The sequence below is a fragment of the Lonchura striata genome, chromosome 5 (assembly GCF_046129695.1).
Source record: "Lonchura striata isolate bLonStr1 chromosome 5, bLonStr1.mat, whole genome shotgun sequence".
NCBI lineage: Eukaryota > Metazoa > Chordata > Aves > Passeriformes > Estrildidae > Lonchura > Lonchura striata.
The window spans coordinates 48,762,815-48,781,573 of NC_134607.1; the positions used below are offsets into that span (position 1 = coordinate 48,762,815).

Genomic DNA, 18,759 nt, shown 5'->3' on the forward strand with positions numbered 1-18,759 from the left:
TGATAGAAATGGATTTTATAGCATGGAAAGAGAAATTGCACTAATGTTCAGTATACCATGGGGTTTTTTTTTAGCTGAGAAGTGTGAAGACACCTTTGTTCACCGTGACTGTATCAGTTGTTGTCCACCAACTTGCACATTTGAAAAGGATTGTCTTGGCAGCAATCTGCACTGTTTAGATGGCTGTTACTGTCCAGATGGTAAATATTGTCAATGTTATTTCAAAAAATATGTGTAAAGCTAGTATTACAACATCATAATGATGTCTAAATAGATTATGGTTAAAGTTAATGCCTGAAAATTATTGCTATTGTAAATTTTGCTCTAGATGTTGTTATTGTCACAGTGATTGTGGCCTTTGTTGTGTGATAAACATTTACCTAGAATACAAAGATGTCTCAGCATGCAGTATCAGTTCAAATCTGGAACTGTTACTAGTGTTTTCTACAATAAGATATTGCAAAGATTTAGTCTACTTTATTTGAATTATTAAAAAAATCTGCAGAAATTTTGTTTAAACAGAATGGGTCATGCTCTGTACAAGAAAACAAAGTTTCTGAGACCTGTATGGGACAAAAATTATTGACTGCACTATGAACCATCCTAGTTCTAGACAGACTAAAGATAGTGAGATTTCAGAATCTTTTCATTTTTGAGTCTGTACAGTTTTACATGCTTAAGGCAAACATTTTTCATAAAGCAACAACTTACAGTGACAACTTCTTATTAGTGAGCTGAGGTCTGGGCTCTCTGCACCCTCTGGGCAAATGTTTTTGCTGGTCCTTGTTTAAGACTGATAACATCACCTCCGGGGAGCCTGGAATGTTTGAGTCCCTCACTGCTCTTGAGGGAAGAGCAGTGATCTGGGGTTTGTTAATTTGTTTTCTATCTCATTAATTAACTTGTTTCCCAACAGGTCTCATTATGGAAAATGGAACTTGTATCTCTTTGTCAAATTGTCCTTGTGTTTATCATGGAACCACTTTCCCTGTAGGCTCAAAAATTGAACAAGAATGTAGCAACTGGTATGTGAAAGCCTGTGTGTTTCTTCTCTCTAGGATTACTGTCCATAGTTAGTTTAACTTAGTCACACTTAAATTTTAAATAATAGTTACTGATTACATTTTACAGTCTGAGGCCTGTGTATCACTAAAATATACAGGGTATTCTGTGTGAATTCAAGGCATATTAATTTACTCAAATCTACTTATTTTGCTAACGATTGGAACATTATTACTCTGTTTTGTGATTTTCCTTTTTAGTATTTGTGTTGGTGGCATTTGGAACTGCACTGATCATGATTGTCCAGGTATTTGTATTTCATTACTCTTTTCTTCGTAACAAAAATGACAAACTTTTCTAAAGACAACAGAACCATATATGATCCAAGGCTTTTGGCTGCCACTTTAGAAAGAAAGATTAAGCTGGATATTGACAGTTGCTGTGGGCCAGCTGGAACGAAGCTGTTATTTGCCTGATCGTACTCATCCTGCATTTTCTTACGTGCTTCCCCTACCTCTGTGCTATATCCATGTGTTGTTTTCTATCTCTTGTTTATGCTTAGTGTTATTTGCCACAGATAGTGTATTTTTACTGCCTGTGCAATACCTAGGCCAGGTATAAGGATCTCCTCACTTTCACTGCAACTTTATTGTAAGTAATAAAACCATCATTCTGATGCTGTGGGCTGGATTTTCTCTCTTGTACTAGCAGTTCATGTTTGAATAATCATCCTTATCTTTAAAGATAGCATGTCTCTGTAGTGAGTTACATGGAGGAACATGCATCAGGCAGGTGGTAAAACTCCCTTGATAGTTCATCATATAACCTCAGACAAGGTTATATTATGAAGCTTGTGAGAGATTATTTTAAAAATTAAGGCACTCTCTTTGAATGTGGTAACAAGGCTCAACAGTTGCTAAGCAGGGCTTGACAGTGTGGATCTGTAATGTAAAACAATTTCCATTGAGAAGCACTCTTTATGTCTTGTGTGTGTTGTATGCACATGGGGGGTTCATTACGACTACTTTGGCCTGGTCCTAGGGACAGAGTTGCTGTTAGCAGTGGAAGCAGGTTAGATGTGCTCCAACAGAGCACATCCTGCAGCCAAAATGGATCTAGTTTGTGTGCTCTGATGCTATCCCATGGTGTGAATGAAAGTGTGGTAAGTGGGAATGACCTGGAGACTTGCTTCTGGAAAAACCTCAAAAATATATTCCCTCATGACACCTGCATCCCCTTCACACCTGTGGTAAGAAGCAGTTCCATAAATACCTAGAAGGATGGAGAAATAAGCTTGTCCTCTTTCATACTGAGTCATGGGGAAAATTGACAATAAGATTCTAGGAGGCTTCTGAATTGTAGTAAAGAGAAAAGTCTTTTGTATTTTAGTCATAGGTATCTCACCTAGTTAGCACCAAAAGATGCCACACATGGATGTGTTCTTTATGAGATGATATCTATTGGAAATAGATGTTTCTAGCATAATTTGTTTCTAAATGCCATTATTGTTAGCTAAATTAAAGTTAGTCTGGATTGTATAATTAGAAATTAGGAGAAAGTTCCTTTTTTTTCCCCCTCTCTTACATGATTTGCAGAATAATGATACATTGTTATGTAAGTGAGCATTCTTTATACTCTTTCTCTCAAGCTGAGTGCTCCATCACAGGCAGCTCTCATTTCACGACATTTGATGGACGTCATTTTACCTTTCTGGGGATTTGCCAGTACATTTTGGTAAAAGGCACTGGAAAAAACAAATTCACAATCACTTTACAAAAAGCACCTTGTGGACAGGTAAGCCACATTTTTTTGAAATGTTGAAACAATCTATATTCAGGCAATCTTCTGTAAGTTCTACTGTAAACTACTTGGTAATGTTAAATAGAAAATATAAGCTGAAACCATCTTACAGCTTTTTTTTGTAATTGTTTGTGTTGCTCCATGTTATACTGCTCTTTGTAAAAGCTATTGCAACATTAGAGGGATCAAGTCTAAAGAATTACTAATTTATGCACATTAAAGTTTTGTAAACACCTTTAGTTATGGAACCAACAGATGTCAGGCTTTGGAAAAGCTGCATTTGACAGAACTGTAGGTTTAATACATCACTATTTAGGCAAGAATTTTTTTTTTTTTTGGTAGCTCTAGATTTTATTTGATATAACATATTTAATTTGTTGGAACAATGCCTTTTAGAAAACCATCTATGAGACTAGGCACCACACATACTTGTTAGAAAATATTTTGACAGACATTCAACAACAGGTTTTAGGAATAAAGGTGCTTATAAAAGTACTTACCTGTGAGAGTGGATTTAATGATGCTATTAGGCTCTCAGGAGAAGGAGTCTTGAGACTGTGACTCACAGCTGACCATGTGCTGAGGACAGGGATGTCTGAACACCTCAGCAAGGAGCAGTGCCTTGCTCTGGGACTGTCTCTCATGTCCTCCTTTCAAAAGCTTGATTATGAGCTGGTGCCCCTCTGCCTTTCTTGTAAGCACCTCCTTCTCCTGCATAGGTGTTGAAACAGCTGTTTCTCCATTTCAGGTGGCCTCAAGCATGAAATGTTTGGTTAGGTAGCCACTGAAAAATAAGGTTGCACCAGTAATAACCCTTTGTAGAACTCCAGGCACGTTGAAAAATTTGTAGATGAAACCAGAGGGGTCCCTGGGGAGCATAAGATGCTTGGTTTCAGCTAATTCTGTGTTGGCTTTTGTCCTGTATTTAGGTTCATAAATTCTGCCTGGATTGCACATTAAAATGATGCATGTGACATGGTTTATAGGTCACAATTTTTTCAATAGTCAGATATTTATAAATTATTGTAATATCATACTGGACAATTTATGTCCTTTTTTATGTCCTTTTCGTCTGTAATCAGAGATCATCACTACATTTTATGTGTGCCAAAGCTTCTTTTTCCTGCGTTGCTGCATTTGTGCTCTGATTGCAGCAGCTTGATTTAGATCAGGTCAGACTTTCTTTACCAATGGCTAACCCATCAATGAGCAGTACCCAAGATGACCATGCATATATGGAATTTCAACCCAGTAACAGTACCTGGGGACCTTTGCCCACTTGCTATAATACTGCCGTAACAGCTAAAAGGTATTCTCATAGCATATGAAGATTATGCATAAGCAATGTTTTATGATGTTATACATACAATTTTGAGTGCCTTGTATAATGCTTTGAGTGATAATTTACAACTGATTTACCTGTTGACAGTTCTGATACTTCCTTTCTTAATGCTTCCCCTCCCCCTGGTTTGTCTGGTTCTGTTTTCCATGGTAATATGAATGTCCATTGCCTCTTTCTGATGGTGAAACTTGTTTCTACTCAGAACTTTGACCACGCCTGCATTGAATCTATAACACTGGTTCTTGAAGATGATGAGAGGAAACAAGTAACTCTCACAAGATATGGTCAAATCCAAACTGTCCCTAACCAAATTTTTAACCTCAATGGTAAGAAGTGCATGAAGAGGAATATTACCATAGTTCACATTTTGTCTCTTATTTGCTCCAAAACTTTTTAATAATATCAATCTATGAAAAAGGGATTTCTTTAAACATAACTTATAAAAGCATACAATCACTTACTTCTTAGTACATTAGTAACAGTTATAGAAATTTACTTTTATCATCTGTAAAACAGTTCTTCATTTTGCCTTCATTTCTTTGCATTTCTTATCTTACAGAGTACCTAGAAATTCCACTCATTTTGTTTGTGTTTAGGGGGAGAGAGGTGAGAAAAAGAAAAGAGGTGAAGAGACCTTGATGCTAAGGTCTAGCTTGTTTAAATCTTTTTAGACTAAATGGAATGGAATAGAATCCATGTGCTCCATGGGATTTATATTGATTTCACTGCTGACTTATGTTGTGATTTCAGACAGTTTACTTCACGGTTTTGGAAAGGATAGTAAAATAAACCAGCCTTAAAAGCATGCTATAAAGTTAAGCACTGAAGGTAGAAATAATATTGCTAAATTTTGAAATTTACATTGACCAGTTAATGGAATTTTAGTCTCTTTCTAAAATAGTAAAGTGAGAGTAAAGTTCTTACCTAGCCTTCAGCAAAACAGATTTTAGGGAGTCCTGTGCTGGTGATTGCAGTTATGTCTTTTCTTCATTGTATTTGTCCAGTCACAGTGTGCTGCTTTTAGCATTCACAGTTTCCTATGGCAATGAAATTCATAGCTCAGTTATGCTCTATGTTTACAATTCTGCTGCAGAATTTGATTGGTAACTTAATTTTATTGCTTTTGAATTGGCCCCTACTCACTTTCTTGTCTCTTTTCATAGTCTGCAACAAATATAATCTATGAAAAGTATTTTGGTGTCACATTCTTGATTATTGTGTGTATCTAGTAAGTCTGATCACCTAAGGACATCTTTAAGGATTTTATCCTCCTCTCTTAGTTTATGCACCTGAGTCTGTGTGTGTAGAGGCTGCTTATGAAGGCAGATCTACTTTAAGCCTTCAGCTGCAAGTAGCCCAACAATGTGTAGCAAATGAATGCTGTGACTGTGAAATTTCCATTTCCTCACATAACAGATTTGCTGGGAAGGAAAGCTGGAAATTTGATAGGGGCTCAGTTCACATACAGTCCAAGGAAGTAGCTATACTGATGTCAATAGTGGTAAGAGAGAACCTGCTACCTAAGGATTCAACACACTGTACAGGCATCTGTTAATTACTCTTGTAATATCACTGGAGACTAAGAAACAAGTGGTTCCTGTCTTACCTTCTCATTGCCAGAGGCTTGCAGTTGCATTGTTTTATTCTAAAATAAAAAAGAACCCAACAAACAAAGAGAGGTGCAAGCATGATTTCTAGCTAACTCACAGGTACAGAAAGGTGTGAGATTTTATTAATGTCAACAGTAGCTGGAATTCCTGATTTATGTTGTTACTGGAAATAAGCTCAGATGGAGAATGGGTAAGGATATTTGGCTGATGGTGAGGTTGTGTATAGTTTTTCATTTTATGTCTGAGTTTTCAAATATGTTTTTTTATTTAATGGGTAAACCAGTACAACCTGGAAGTTGGGTTTCAATGACTGTTTTTCTTCCTCTTTTTCTATGTTCAGGGGCTATTGAAATTCAGAATATATCTTCTTTCTTTGTTCAACTGAAAACTAGTTTTGGTTTAAAGATACTGTTTGCTAAAGATGGAGAGAGGATCTATGTTCAAGTTGATGTCAGCTGGAAGAGAAGAACATTAGGACTATGTGGAACTTACAATGGAAATTTAAGAGATGATTTTCTGTAAGTTTCATGATGTGCATTTATATTGTACTTAATAACAAGTGAAAAGTTTTGTTGAACATAACCATCTGATTATTTAATTTCATTAACATGCTCAAACTTTATTAAACTAACCAATATAAAGTGTCTTAATTAAAATGGTAGTCACTTTTATAAATATGAAAGTCAAAAATGTAGGCATTCTAAGATATTTTGCTAAGTAATTATAGGAAGTTACCATATTATTTTTAGAAGTTACTGGATGATGATATTTGAATGCACTTTTCCCTTTCCTGTTGCTCCCTTATCTTCAGAGCAAATATATGAGCACTGAGAAAAAGAGTGGGTGATAATACTTATATCATCCTCACATGGTTGACACTTACTACTGGTTGATTTTCCTCCCCACATGAAGTTTTAATGTAAAAAAATGTAATTCTGAACCACAGGAGTATTTAAATTAGAAGGGCACACTTTCCTTACTTTTTAACCTTATTTCTTCCAAAGTTCCTCAAGCTATAATGTCACAAAACTTGTCTGCACAACAGACTTGGAGGGTGGGAACATTTTAACTTGAAAAAAATATTGAGGAAAAAGTTTCACAAGCCCTCTCTTCTTTTATATCTCAGAGATGGAAATTCTTTTGGCAAGTTGATTGTTCAATGTGACTATACATTTAAGTCTTTTTAATGAACTTGCATCCTTACCGATGTACACCCTAAGGTCAGCAGGATGCTTGCAGTGCTGATATTTTCCTTTTCAGATCTCCAGCAGGGATGATAGAAGGGACCCCACAACTTCATGCCAATGCATGGAAGGTTTCCTCAGCTTGCTCCATGCCTATCAATATCCCTGTGGTTGATCCCTGCAACGTGAATCAGCAAAATGGTATGTTTTCACATGGGAGTCTGCACTTAGCTGTATCTTAATATTACATAATTAATATTATGTCTGCATTTAGCTGTATCTTAATATTATGTCAGCTTCAAGTTTAGATATACACGTTCTTTTCTTTTCCTTTTTAACTTTTTTTGGTTTTTTTGGCATAGGCAAAGAACATTTTCCCATACATTTAGTATGTAAAATGAAGTAAGTACTTGATAAATAAAAGCTAGTTGATCATTTAGTGATGGGTGTACTGGCAATGAGAACAAAATTCTGCTGTCTATTATACATGCAGATTTTTTGCTATATATGGTCCTGTAAATTATACCAGTGAGAGGAAAGATTGATACATGTTTGTTAAAGGAAGTCCAGGAGTCCGTGTTGAGATCGAAAGTCCAGGAGACAGTGTTGAGATCAAAAGTCCTGTCTCTGGCTTCTCCATGCTTATTGCATTAAAAATTTCTTTATCCTCCATCTATGTTCTCTGACAAAAACTGATGCAAAGAATCTGAGAGCCTTGAATTTGTTCAAATTCCTGGGCCAAGATTTAATTTTGGCTGGTTGGCATGCCTATGGTTTGTGTTGAACTTTCACTGTCTCCTTTTTGCATTGCTGTTCTTTTCAATTAATGAAGACAATGGGTAGACTGTTGTTGCCAATTCTGACAGAATGTGGTCTAATATTTTTAATTTTTCAGACATCATATCTCACTAGGGATGTGGGATTTATCCATATTTAAAGCCTGTTGAAGCAAGGCTGGTATAACAATAAATTTCTAACAATATGGGGAATTATAGGAGTTTTTCTACCCTCTTTGTTGTCTGTCTTCTCTAGACAGCCAGCTCTCTCAGCCAGAACAGCTCAGAGCCTTCATGCCTTACCTGCAGTTCTGTTCTAGTTCAATGGAGGTGGAGTTTGGCATAAATGTGAGCTGCTTAGAGCAGGAGGGTGGACTGCATGACTTTCTGAGGGTTCTTTCCAGCCCAAATTTTGCTATGATGCTCTAATAATCACTGTGAAAAAGCAGTGGAGAATGAAGTGATCCATACCACGCTACAAGCGCAGACATCTTTTCTAGGTCTGAGATTATAGTGATCTGATTAACAAGGAAAAATAATTATTTTTTTGGTTATTTATTTTGTCAGGTTAATTTTCAACTGAGTTAAGTTCAGTCCTTGAACCTAGTTTACTGGGAGAATCCAAAAATGTGAAATTCTTCTGTCAATGTGTGTACGTGGAAATGAACATGGAGGTTGAAGGAGAGGCGCATTCTTTTAGCAGCAAAAGTAGCTTAAATATAAGCCACATCACAGAGTTCCTTAGCTATTCCACCACTTGTGGTGGTAGTCTGCTTCAGTGGCTGGCTGGAGGAGGGTTTATTGCTGCTAGAAGGTGTATGGCCAGTTTGGGATTTGCATGCCCTCAATCTCTGCTTTGTCACACTTACTGATACCACATGCCAGGAAGTACATGGCCATTGTTGGTGTTGAAACAAAATGAATGTCAAGAGAAAAACCATATTCCAAGTTTTTGGGGACTCTTTAACTATTCTTTTGAAATATATTATTTTGGCATTTAAATTTCCTACACTATAAGAGGAAGGCAAAACTGTTTTAGTACAGTAATTTTTACCTTAATTGGAGTTTGCTGTGGAGGGAGTTGCTTGTAATATCAATTTTAAACTGTAGAATTTTACAGACAGATATGGTATGCAAGTGTTCATTGCACACCTGGCTATGTTTGATTTTAATATTCAGTGCTATTCATTTGACTAACTGTTATATTAAAATGGATCTGACTAAAACAATGTCACCTTCTCTTAGCTGGGTATGCATCTCACTGTGATATCATCAACCAAGACGTGTTTGCTCCCTGCCATGCCTACATCAGTCCAGGGCTGTACTACCAGCTCTGCCGCTTCGATGCGTGCAAGTGTGGAAGCAGCTGCCTCTGCAACGCTTTGGCGCACTACGCTTACGTCTGTGGCAAGCACGGCGTCATCATTGACTTCAGATCTCATGTGTCTTACTGTGGTGAGTAACATTTCCGTAATGGACTATCTTTCAGAAATGTGTAAAACTCTACAAATTTCAATCACTCCACAAAATACAGGGGCTGGCTTCTTTTTCCTGGAAAATAGAATTTGCACCATGGTGTAATGATGTTCTAGGGGAGAATGGTAACAGCCTCTAAATTTGGCATCTGAGTTGGAGCCCCTGAGCTACCTCATGCAGAGTGTTTGCCCTTTCTATTAGTCACAGAGAGAAATGGAATTTTTTCTTTGAAGCCCTAAGTCACATGGAAGCCCCTATTAGGATAAAGTAGTCAGGGAGTGGCAGGAGTAGAGCCATTCCCTAAGGGAAGGCTAGCTGGGCTGCCAGGGGTCTCCCTGGGTGAGCAGGGCAGGGTGGGCAGTGACTGGCAAGGAGGATACAGTAATGATTTAAAACAAAGCATTTCACAGAATCTTAGAGTATTGTGAGTTGGAAGGGACCCACAAGGTTTATTGAAGTCCAACTGCTGTATTTCTGTTTCTAAGCAATGCCTCAGCCTTAGCTAGACCATTCTTCACCTCTCGGAAGCCTGAATTACTAGGTAGATGCCCAATTTGACATACAGAAAGAATAGAAAGCAAAACAGATGATTCCAGTCAAATAATTATTTTAACAAAAACCCATTTCAATCTAAGTATTTCTTACTTAAGAAATTGGTAAAACAGTATATTTTTTCTCATGCTTTTCAACTAAACCCAGTGCAACAAGAGACCACCTTCCTTTGATTTTTTTAACTTCCAAGATACACTACTTTGTTTTCTATTTTTCGCATTTTAAGAGTATGCTGTTCTTTCTCCCTCTCTTTCCTCCAGCTGTGATGTGTCACAGTGGTATGCTTTATCATCAGTGCTCTTCTTTTTGTAAACATTCCTGTGCTTCACTTTCTATGGTAAATATCTGTGCTGATGACTGTGCAGAAGGATGTAATTGTCCTGATGGGAAGTATTTTGAAGAGTCGGTCAATTTTTGTGTATCAATGTAAGTAATAAAAAAATAGAATATATGTATTTCTTTCCAGCAAGATTTAAAGTAGCTTTTCTGTTGTTTCCCTCAAGATGTAGACTGCCTAGAGAAAATAACAAACAATATGTGAAGATTTAATATTCTGTCTTAATAATCAAAAGTGAGGTCTCATCTGTTTCTCTGTGTACATACATCTGCTTCACTTTAGAGCAGAAATGTCAAACTGCTTTAGAGAAGGGTAGTGAAACTTTTTAAGTTAATGGAATAACATTTTCATGTGAAAAACTTATTTTAACATTTGAAAAAAACCGAGAAGGAATCTATAAAGCAACAATCCAAAAAGTAAGAGATAGTATGGGAAGAGTGGCTAGAAGTGTCTTTTTTTCTGTCTTGAATTGCAAACCTCTTCAGTTAGATGGGAGGAAATGGTCAGTGAGAGAAACCAGTTTTTTATGTTGTACACCCAAAATTTTACAGCTTACCACCACAGGTAGTTACAGAATTGTTTCTGTTCATTGCAACATATATTTTGAAAAGATCAGTAAAGTTCATACTGTAGGGACAAAGACAGTTTTAAACTATTCACGAATGGGAACTAACTTCTTATTCACATATTTTTACCTGGTTTCTAGCTACTTCTAACCTGTCTGGTTCTTATCACAGAGTTAATGGATTTTGCTATGATAATTGCTCTACCTCATGATTTTAACAATACTTTGAATTGGAACTGCATGTTTTCATTCTACTCCCATAACTGAGAAGAAAAAGTACTTTTTATTAGAATAATGCACATAAATTTTTAATATTAATTAAAATAAATAAAATTTTATTTGCTGTTTCTAATATTTAATATTAGAAACAGCAAATAAAAAGTACAGAGGTTGAGGAAAATCCTGGCTTTGTTGAAGATGATACGAGTTTTGCCACTGACTTCAACACAGTCTGAGTATCATCTTTAAGATTTTGTCTTTCAAAGAATATTGTACATATAAGGATCTAGTTAATGAATTAAGTTAATGTTATGATGAGACCTGCATATCATAACAGCTTGATAAATAGTGGGCCCTTAAATCCCATTTCTTTGCTTTTCTACCTAAATGCAAGAATATTCTTTTAACAGATCTGGCTGTCATTGTCATTACAAAGGCAGAGCTCTCCAGCCTGGAGAAATCCTTCCTATGCCAACAGGGTCCTGGTAGGTTTGAGTGCAAGAATTTTATCCTTCTTGTATCACAGTTTGGACACATCTTTAAGTGGTTTGAGAATTTTTCTCATGTAGATTGAAAGTTTATTGTATCAAGTTTTTTTTTTGGGTTTTTTTTTTTTTTTTTTTTGCACACTTAGTAAAAGAGAGCCTAGTATAAATTGGATTATGTACCTGATTATTTTAACAAAATACCTGGAATATTCTGTAAGCTATGGTGGATAAGGTTTTGTGTTATACTGCCTGCATCCTAAATCACCTGGCCCTCCATTATCACAGGGGTTGACATACTCAGCTTTTTTTTTTTATTTCAGGGGAAATTAGGAAATTACATAATACATAAATTATGAATTTAGGCCCTCTCTACAGATCAGGAATTAGAAACTACCAAGAAAATATTGAGCGGAACTCAAGATTTTGGATTTTAATCCTCTTTCTCCTCTTAATTTCTGTTGTTCAAATTAGGTTGAATTGTATAATCCTTTTTAACATGGTGACTACAAAACATTTTTCCCTCGAATAAACATGAGTTTTCTTTTCTAGTCAATGCTTGAATGGAACAGTGAAATGTATTGAAACCACTACAGAAAACATAGGTAATTTACAGTCTTATCCCATATGAAATTTGCATGAATAGAGAATTTGATATTGAATAGCAATTTGGTTTTCTCCTCATAAGTATTTAAATGATGGGATACTTTATATCATAAAATATTTAAAATAGGAGGTTAGGAGCACAAGTAGTCTAGGGGGTTTACCCTTATTTTCTGTAGTGGAAGTTCTACTACTCAGTCACTTCGGAAATTAAAAGAAATAAATAATTGCATGTGACATCTAGGTCAACGTGTTCTCATGAGAATACATATAATTAGGCTCACTGTCCATGTTTTGGAAGCTTTAAGGTCTTGATTTCTAGAAAGTAAACTTTTAATGCATTTCTAATGGATTTAGAAATACCTTGAAAATGATGCCTCTTCTAAGGGTTTTTTCTGCCTAAGGTATAATGGCTCTGTCATTAAGAATGGACTGTGTGAGATCCAGGATGTCTACATCCAGATGCTTAATATTATTGTTTTTTTACATTAGAACATATATTAATTTTATGTGTCTGTAATATAGATTATGTTATAGACTGCTAGTCCAATTGCATTCTTATATGAACTGTAATGTAACCTTCCCTTGTATCCAAATAAATAGACTGTGAACAAAAACAAATAGAAAACCTTCAATGTAAAAGAGGAGTCAATCTTATTTAACCTTCATTTTGTTTTTGAAGTTCACATATGCCCTGAAGGAAAAATCTACTATGACTGCAGATCTCCTCTGCCTGGGTTGCCAGCATCGGGTGTGAATTGTGGGATCTCTTGTGCGAACCTTGCCATGAACTTCTCCTGTGTCCCCTCACCACCCTGTGCAAGTGGCTGCATTTGCCCCCCTGGGTAAGCTTTGTTGGAACAATCTGAAGCACAAGCCAAATGCATATTTTCCACTGTTCAACTCTGCATTTTTTTTTTTTTCTTTTTAAATTCCAGTGGTATCACACTTCTAATTTTGAAACTATTGTTCTATAAATTGTTGCAGATGCACAGTAACAGCTAAAAAGCCATCAGCTATCCAGCTTACTACTGTTCCAATTGGCTGGTATTTGGGACTATCTGGGCAGGAGATGACTTCCACCACTTCCACAGTTTATTTTATTTGAATGTCATAGCAAACATGACAAAATATTTTTATGTAAATGATTTGTGCTCCTGCTTACTGCTGCCCAAGTCTTTGTCTCACCTAAATTTCTGCTCAGGCTTACACTGTCAATGCCCAGCCTGGGGTAGGGAGGGCAGGTGTATGGGCTGGTTTCTGCCCTATTTCCCTTCATTCTCTCTGTCCTTTTTTGCTTTATCAGCTTGTATTTTTGGATTTGGTGCCCAGAAACAGTCTGTTGAACTTGGCAGAAGTCAAATCCAAGTATAAAATCTAAAAACTTCTATTGTAGTTTGTGTCAGGATCAATCACTACTCCTTCCTTTTGTCTCCATTTCCTCCCTTGACACCTCCTGTGTGCACTTTCAGATTGAGGAGACAAATATGCTTTGCAAATTGCTGTAATTGCTACTAATCTCATGTGGAGTGCTACTTTTTCTTTCTCAGGTTTCCATTTTATTTCACTGTGTGTGTAGCCAGTGGTCTCCTGACAGTGTATCAGCTGTGCATAGATCAGAGTATAGATGAAGACTGTCACCATTCCCCTTCCAGCACCTTGTGATGTTCATAGATGACTAAGCACTGGTGAAGGTAGAGATTTCAGGCATAGCTATTTAAGATTTCACTAGTTCTTGCCTGGTATTCTGTAGTCCTCTAAAACCTCTGCCTCAACTGAGAACTTAGCTTTCAGGACCATTAGTGTTATGGGAATAAACAATTATTTTCAGCACAAAAAGTGCATGGATCTGTAAAAGTAATAAACTGGTAACAAACTGAAACATCACTGTGATATTTGCATGACATTAAACTAGTATTATTGACTTCAAAGTTCATTTGAAAATTTGAAGAAATTAAAATGAAAGTAAAAAAATAGAGCTAAAGCCTTGCTTTCACAGTCACGCAATTAAATTGAGTATTACTTGATTATTTTCTGAAATATAACCAGAGTACAGACAAGCAGAATCCTAAGTTTCTGTCATATAATAGGATAAAACACATTAATTATTTTTATTACATAAGAGAATAAACATTCTTTTTGCTATGAGGTTGAAAAGTAAGTGTATAACACTTAGTGCATTTAGTAATGTCCTCATTGTTAAATTGCACTTAATTATGACTTTCAGTCTCATGGTTCCAAAAAGCGAGTATGGCTTTTAACTAGGAAGTGGCCAGCTGTATTATCTTAAAGATTAGTTTCAAAAAAATCTCTTTTTTATGCAAGAAAATGTTAGACATGTATCTCCTGCTATTAAATCTAAGTGGACAAGTCATTAAAAATTTGTTGTGAGACATTTTACTGTAATGTAGTTTTAAAATTCTCTTAAGTTGCCCTTCTCTTTGGTTCTCCTTTCCCACCTTATTTCTACTACTGCCTATTGTTTGACTGAATGACCTAAGCTTTTGGGGTGGAATCCTGAATTCCCCTGGAGACTGGCACCTTATTCTAGCACCCTGGGTATTTATGGTGCTTGTAAAGTAGAGCAGTTTGTGCGTGGTATGGAAACCCTTTCCTTTGGAAAACCATGACATTATGGACTCCAGTATGCAAAAGAATGGTCTTCCTAAAGTAAAAATTGTTTACCTTTTCTATTATTAAAGCTCTTGCACAACAATTTGTTGTTCTTTTAGCCAATAGTTGAAGAGGTGACAAAAAATTAGAAATGCTGGAAGTCTCTGATATACTTTAGAAGTTGAATAATGCAATAGCCCAAATTTTCATGAAGAAATGAGCTGAGAATGACAGTAAATTCAAAGATACCCAAAGATAGACTGAAAGTCACCCTTACACTGAGCTGGAGATACAGGGATAAACTGAGTTGCAGAAACACAGAGTAATGTAGAAAGGGACTTCATGGGGCTAAAATAATCTCCTGCCTTTAGGCAGCACCAGCAATACCCATGTTATTCTTGGGAGTCATTTAGCTTCTGTTGACAAAGACCAAGTACCTTCCTAAGCCATCTGTTCTGGTGTTTTCCTATCCTTGAGAAATTTTCTGAACACTTGACTCCTTTACTTAGAGCCCATCACCGTTTAATGAACTAGTAATGAGGTGAAGAAAACAAAACTGTATATTCTTTTCAACCTCCAGTGAAAGGTTCTAGATTGTACTTTGAGCCATGTGTTGCATGACAACTCCAGGAATTTTTCTCCTAAAGAACAGCACCAGGAGTATCAGTAACATTTTTGTTAAGAAAGTTAAAATTCCTAAATAGGTGGAAATGAGATAGCAAAAGTATGGTTGATCATATATCTGGGTTGCTTATTGATTTAATTAGATTTGACATTTTTGCATTAAAAGCCTGTTTTGTCTTGACCTTGTTGGTTGTTTGAGCTTCCCTTGTGTAGGCAAGTAACCTCCACCACTGCTTTTCATAAACTGTGCAGCAGGTGCCATAGGGCAGCTCATGTTCTGCACTCAAAACAGGACTGGCAATGCTTGTGCAGAGGAGCAGGCACTCCAGTCCAGCTGCTTTCCTGACACAGCAGGACAGCGCAGCAGAGAGGGAAGGGCAGTCTGGCCACCCCTCAGCTGCTCGCATGGTACCCAGACCCGCTGGAGTTTTCAGAGAGGAACACCTTCCCTACCGACATTCCTGCATGGGAACTGCAGCCCACACCAATTTACCCCTTGCCAGATAGAAGGAGAGCTGCAGCTGTGGGCTTGGCAAAGTCTCCAGCTCTGCACAGTGGAGGTCATTTGATTTGGACAGCTTTTGCTGATGAGACAATTTTCCTTAGCTGGGTGGAAGACTGGTTGCTCTTGGTGGGGTTTCAACAATACGCTGCACATTCAGTTACATTGATCTTCTTTTGGATTTACTTTTTCATCTTAATATTTTTTTTTTATTTTGAAGGATGGCTGAGCACAGAGGGAAATGTTATATTCCTGACAGTTGTCCATGCACCTGGAAAGACAGAGAATTTCTGTCAGGAGAAGTGATAGCTACTCCATGTTACACCTGGTGAGTTCATTTTGCACACTTTCAAATCATCTGGATATAGACTCAAAGTGAAACTGATACAGAAAATGTGTTGTGTACTTTGAAAATCAAAAATATATATGCCTGTTTATAGATAGAAGATATATCTTTTATTAGGCTTACAGATAGGCTTGGATAGGTAGGAAGACTTTGGGGTGAGTGCCTTTTCAGATCTGAAAAGGAAGCTGAACATATCCAAGTTAAAAAGCAGCCAAAAACAAGCGCTTAATTCCACACATACATGTTCGTTTCTGAAATGAAGATGTGGCATTTTGCAGAATAGAATATAATGAAAGACAGCCAAAGAGTAAAAGAGAGATATGCTAATTTCCTAGCCAAAATATCTATAATCACTTAAGTGTATATTTAATAATGAAAAAAAATTAGCATGGCAGCTTTTAATCAGTTAAAAACCAAACCAACTGAGGACTTACACTTACACAAGCAAAAATAGAGGATGCCAGTACTACTTTCATATAAGTTTGTGTAAGCCACTGAATGTAGCGGACAGGAAAGTAATCTTACAAAATATCAGCATTAATTTCTGAAACTTATTCCATATTTGTCTGATATCCTGAAATCTTACAGATAGCAACTGGAGGTATTTTCCTTTGAAAATTTACAGACCTTTATCAAAATTTAGATAAAATAGACTACTGATGTCTTATGAATAAGCATGTTGTGGCATTGTGCCTTATCTACACTGGGGGCAGGGATGGAAATATTTGCATAAGCCCTGCAAAGTTTGAGATTTTGCATTTATTTTTAATGCATTTTTATTGTACTTATGGAAAAATATTCAGCACTATCTTGCCATGGCATCACCAGTATCCTCAGAAGCAATTCACAGTGTAGATCTCTGTTTCAAGGTCTGAGACTATTATTCCATTCCTGAATTTCTGTGTGATTTGAAATAAAGAACACAAGAAAGCATTTTCTTGAAAATATGCAGCGAAGACTGCCATTATGAGGAGATATTGATTGTTGGCTTTCCTTGCAGCGTTTGTCGGAGAGGTGTCTTCAACTGCACCAGCTACCCCTGTCCTGCTGTGTGCACCATTTATGGAGACCGACATTATTACACCTTTGATGGGTTGGAGTATGATTATGTCAGTGACTGCCAAACTTACCTGCTAAAGGTAAGAGGACTGTTTTCTTGTGTCCTCGAGAAAACAAGTGTTTTGAACATCAGGAGTTGGTCTTTATAAAACAATATAAAAAAAACAGCTGTAAAGCAGATGTGGAAGAAGAACCTGTACATGATATTTTGTGCTCATCTGTTTGAAATGGTACATGGGTGTGTTCTTGCATATCTCTATGATTTAGATAAAAAGAAAAACTAATATTTTCTTTTCTGTCTTAACCATACATTTGTCACAATGAGCAAAGAATAACACAATAGAAACTATTAGAACTAGGTGTAATCCATTGATTCATTTAATAATTATCTGTAAACCCTGTTTGGCCTAGGGTTAGTGATGAGCTCAGGCTGCTTGGAATTCTTCTTGAACGTGATCTGCATCAGATCTGGATTGATATGTATAATAATATCAAACATAATGATTTCATAATTCAACAGTGAAATAATTCATTGAGATTGTCTGTCAGCTACATGCTTATGTTCCTCATAGCACACATTTAGAATACATTACTAGCTTTTTGTTTAAAAATGCCATTACTTTAAAAACCATGACATTTAAAAATATAGTCTATTATTAAAACCACTATTGTTTATTATAATTGTTGCTATTTTAAGATTGTCTGTGTTCTCAGTTACAGTAAAATGTTTAGAAGAATACTCATTTTCCTGACTATCTAAGTTTAAGAATAAAGCATAGTTTCTCAACAAAGACTATTGCAAATAGTTTATTTCAAGTATGTTTTAGTAGAGTATTCACAGCTGTGAAATAAAATACATTTGTTCCAGATTTTTTGTGTATGTTTAAAAAGAAAAAAGAGAGATTTGAAAAAGAATAATATCTCACAGCAAATTCCTGTCATGTATCGTATATAATCAAAAAGCTCTTACTCTTAGAGATATATGAACCTTTGTACAAGTCTTCCTTCTTTAAGATGCAAAAATCGGGGCTACTTTACTTGTAAAATCATCTTGCCTGTATGATGATGTGGAAAAGTAGGTTATCAGTTCTTAATTCTTGTGCCATTCATTCAGAGAAGTTTTTAAGACAAATCTGTGCTCCTTTTTCAAACTTTAGTATGATACTGGAATATTTGGCTTTTACAATCAAATATCACCTGTCACTCTACTGTGTAAGAAAGAGCCTATCTGGAAACAAATCATGGGGAGCATTTGGCATCCAAGAATAAAGTTGGCAGCCAGATAATTAAGGCACATGGCACACTGTCAATAGGCCATTCTTCAGGTGAACATGACACAAATGATGAAAATGCTGCCTACACAGATCTGCTTTTCAGACTTCTCAGACTTTTTTAGCAGCTTTTCAAACTTAATTTTTTCCCAAACTCAGCTTATGTGAGAAAGTATAGTCTAATTTGTTCAAAATTTTTCTTTCTTTAGTATATGGAAAGCTTTCATGACCTATATTGAAGGATTCTTTAGTACATATTAGGCATTGCATAATTATGTCTGGAACAGAAGATATATCTGCAGGCTGATTTTTGACTGGGAAATGTTTAGAGAATTTTTAAGGGGGAAAAAAAAAAGAAAAAGAAACAAAGGATGGGATGTTATGACAAATGCC

At 36.2% G+C, this 18,759-nt stretch overlaps 1 protein-coding gene across 1 annotated transcript in view; it reads left to right on the top strand.

Annotated features, from left to right (window-relative positions):
* The window catches only part of OTOGL (otogelin like), a 90,081-nt gene that overhangs the window by 16,866 nt on the left and 54,456 nt on the right, over nt 1-18,759 (top strand). The window contains 14 exon segments of the mRNA XM_077783154.1: nt 75-200; nt 917-1,025; nt 1,263-1,309; nt 2,651-2,796; nt 4,347-4,470; nt 6,095-6,272; nt 7,015-7,139; nt 8,960-9,169; nt 10,003-10,168; nt 11,274-11,348; nt 11,901-11,953; nt 12,634-12,796; nt 15,911-16,018; nt 17,037-17,175. Coding sequence (XP_077639280.1) covers nt 75-200; nt 917-1,025; nt 1,263-1,309; nt 2,651-2,796; nt 4,347-4,470; nt 6,095-6,272; nt 7,015-7,139; nt 8,960-9,169; nt 10,003-10,168; nt 11,274-11,348; nt 11,901-11,953; nt 12,634-12,796; nt 15,911-16,018; nt 17,037-17,175 — 1,769 coding nt within the window.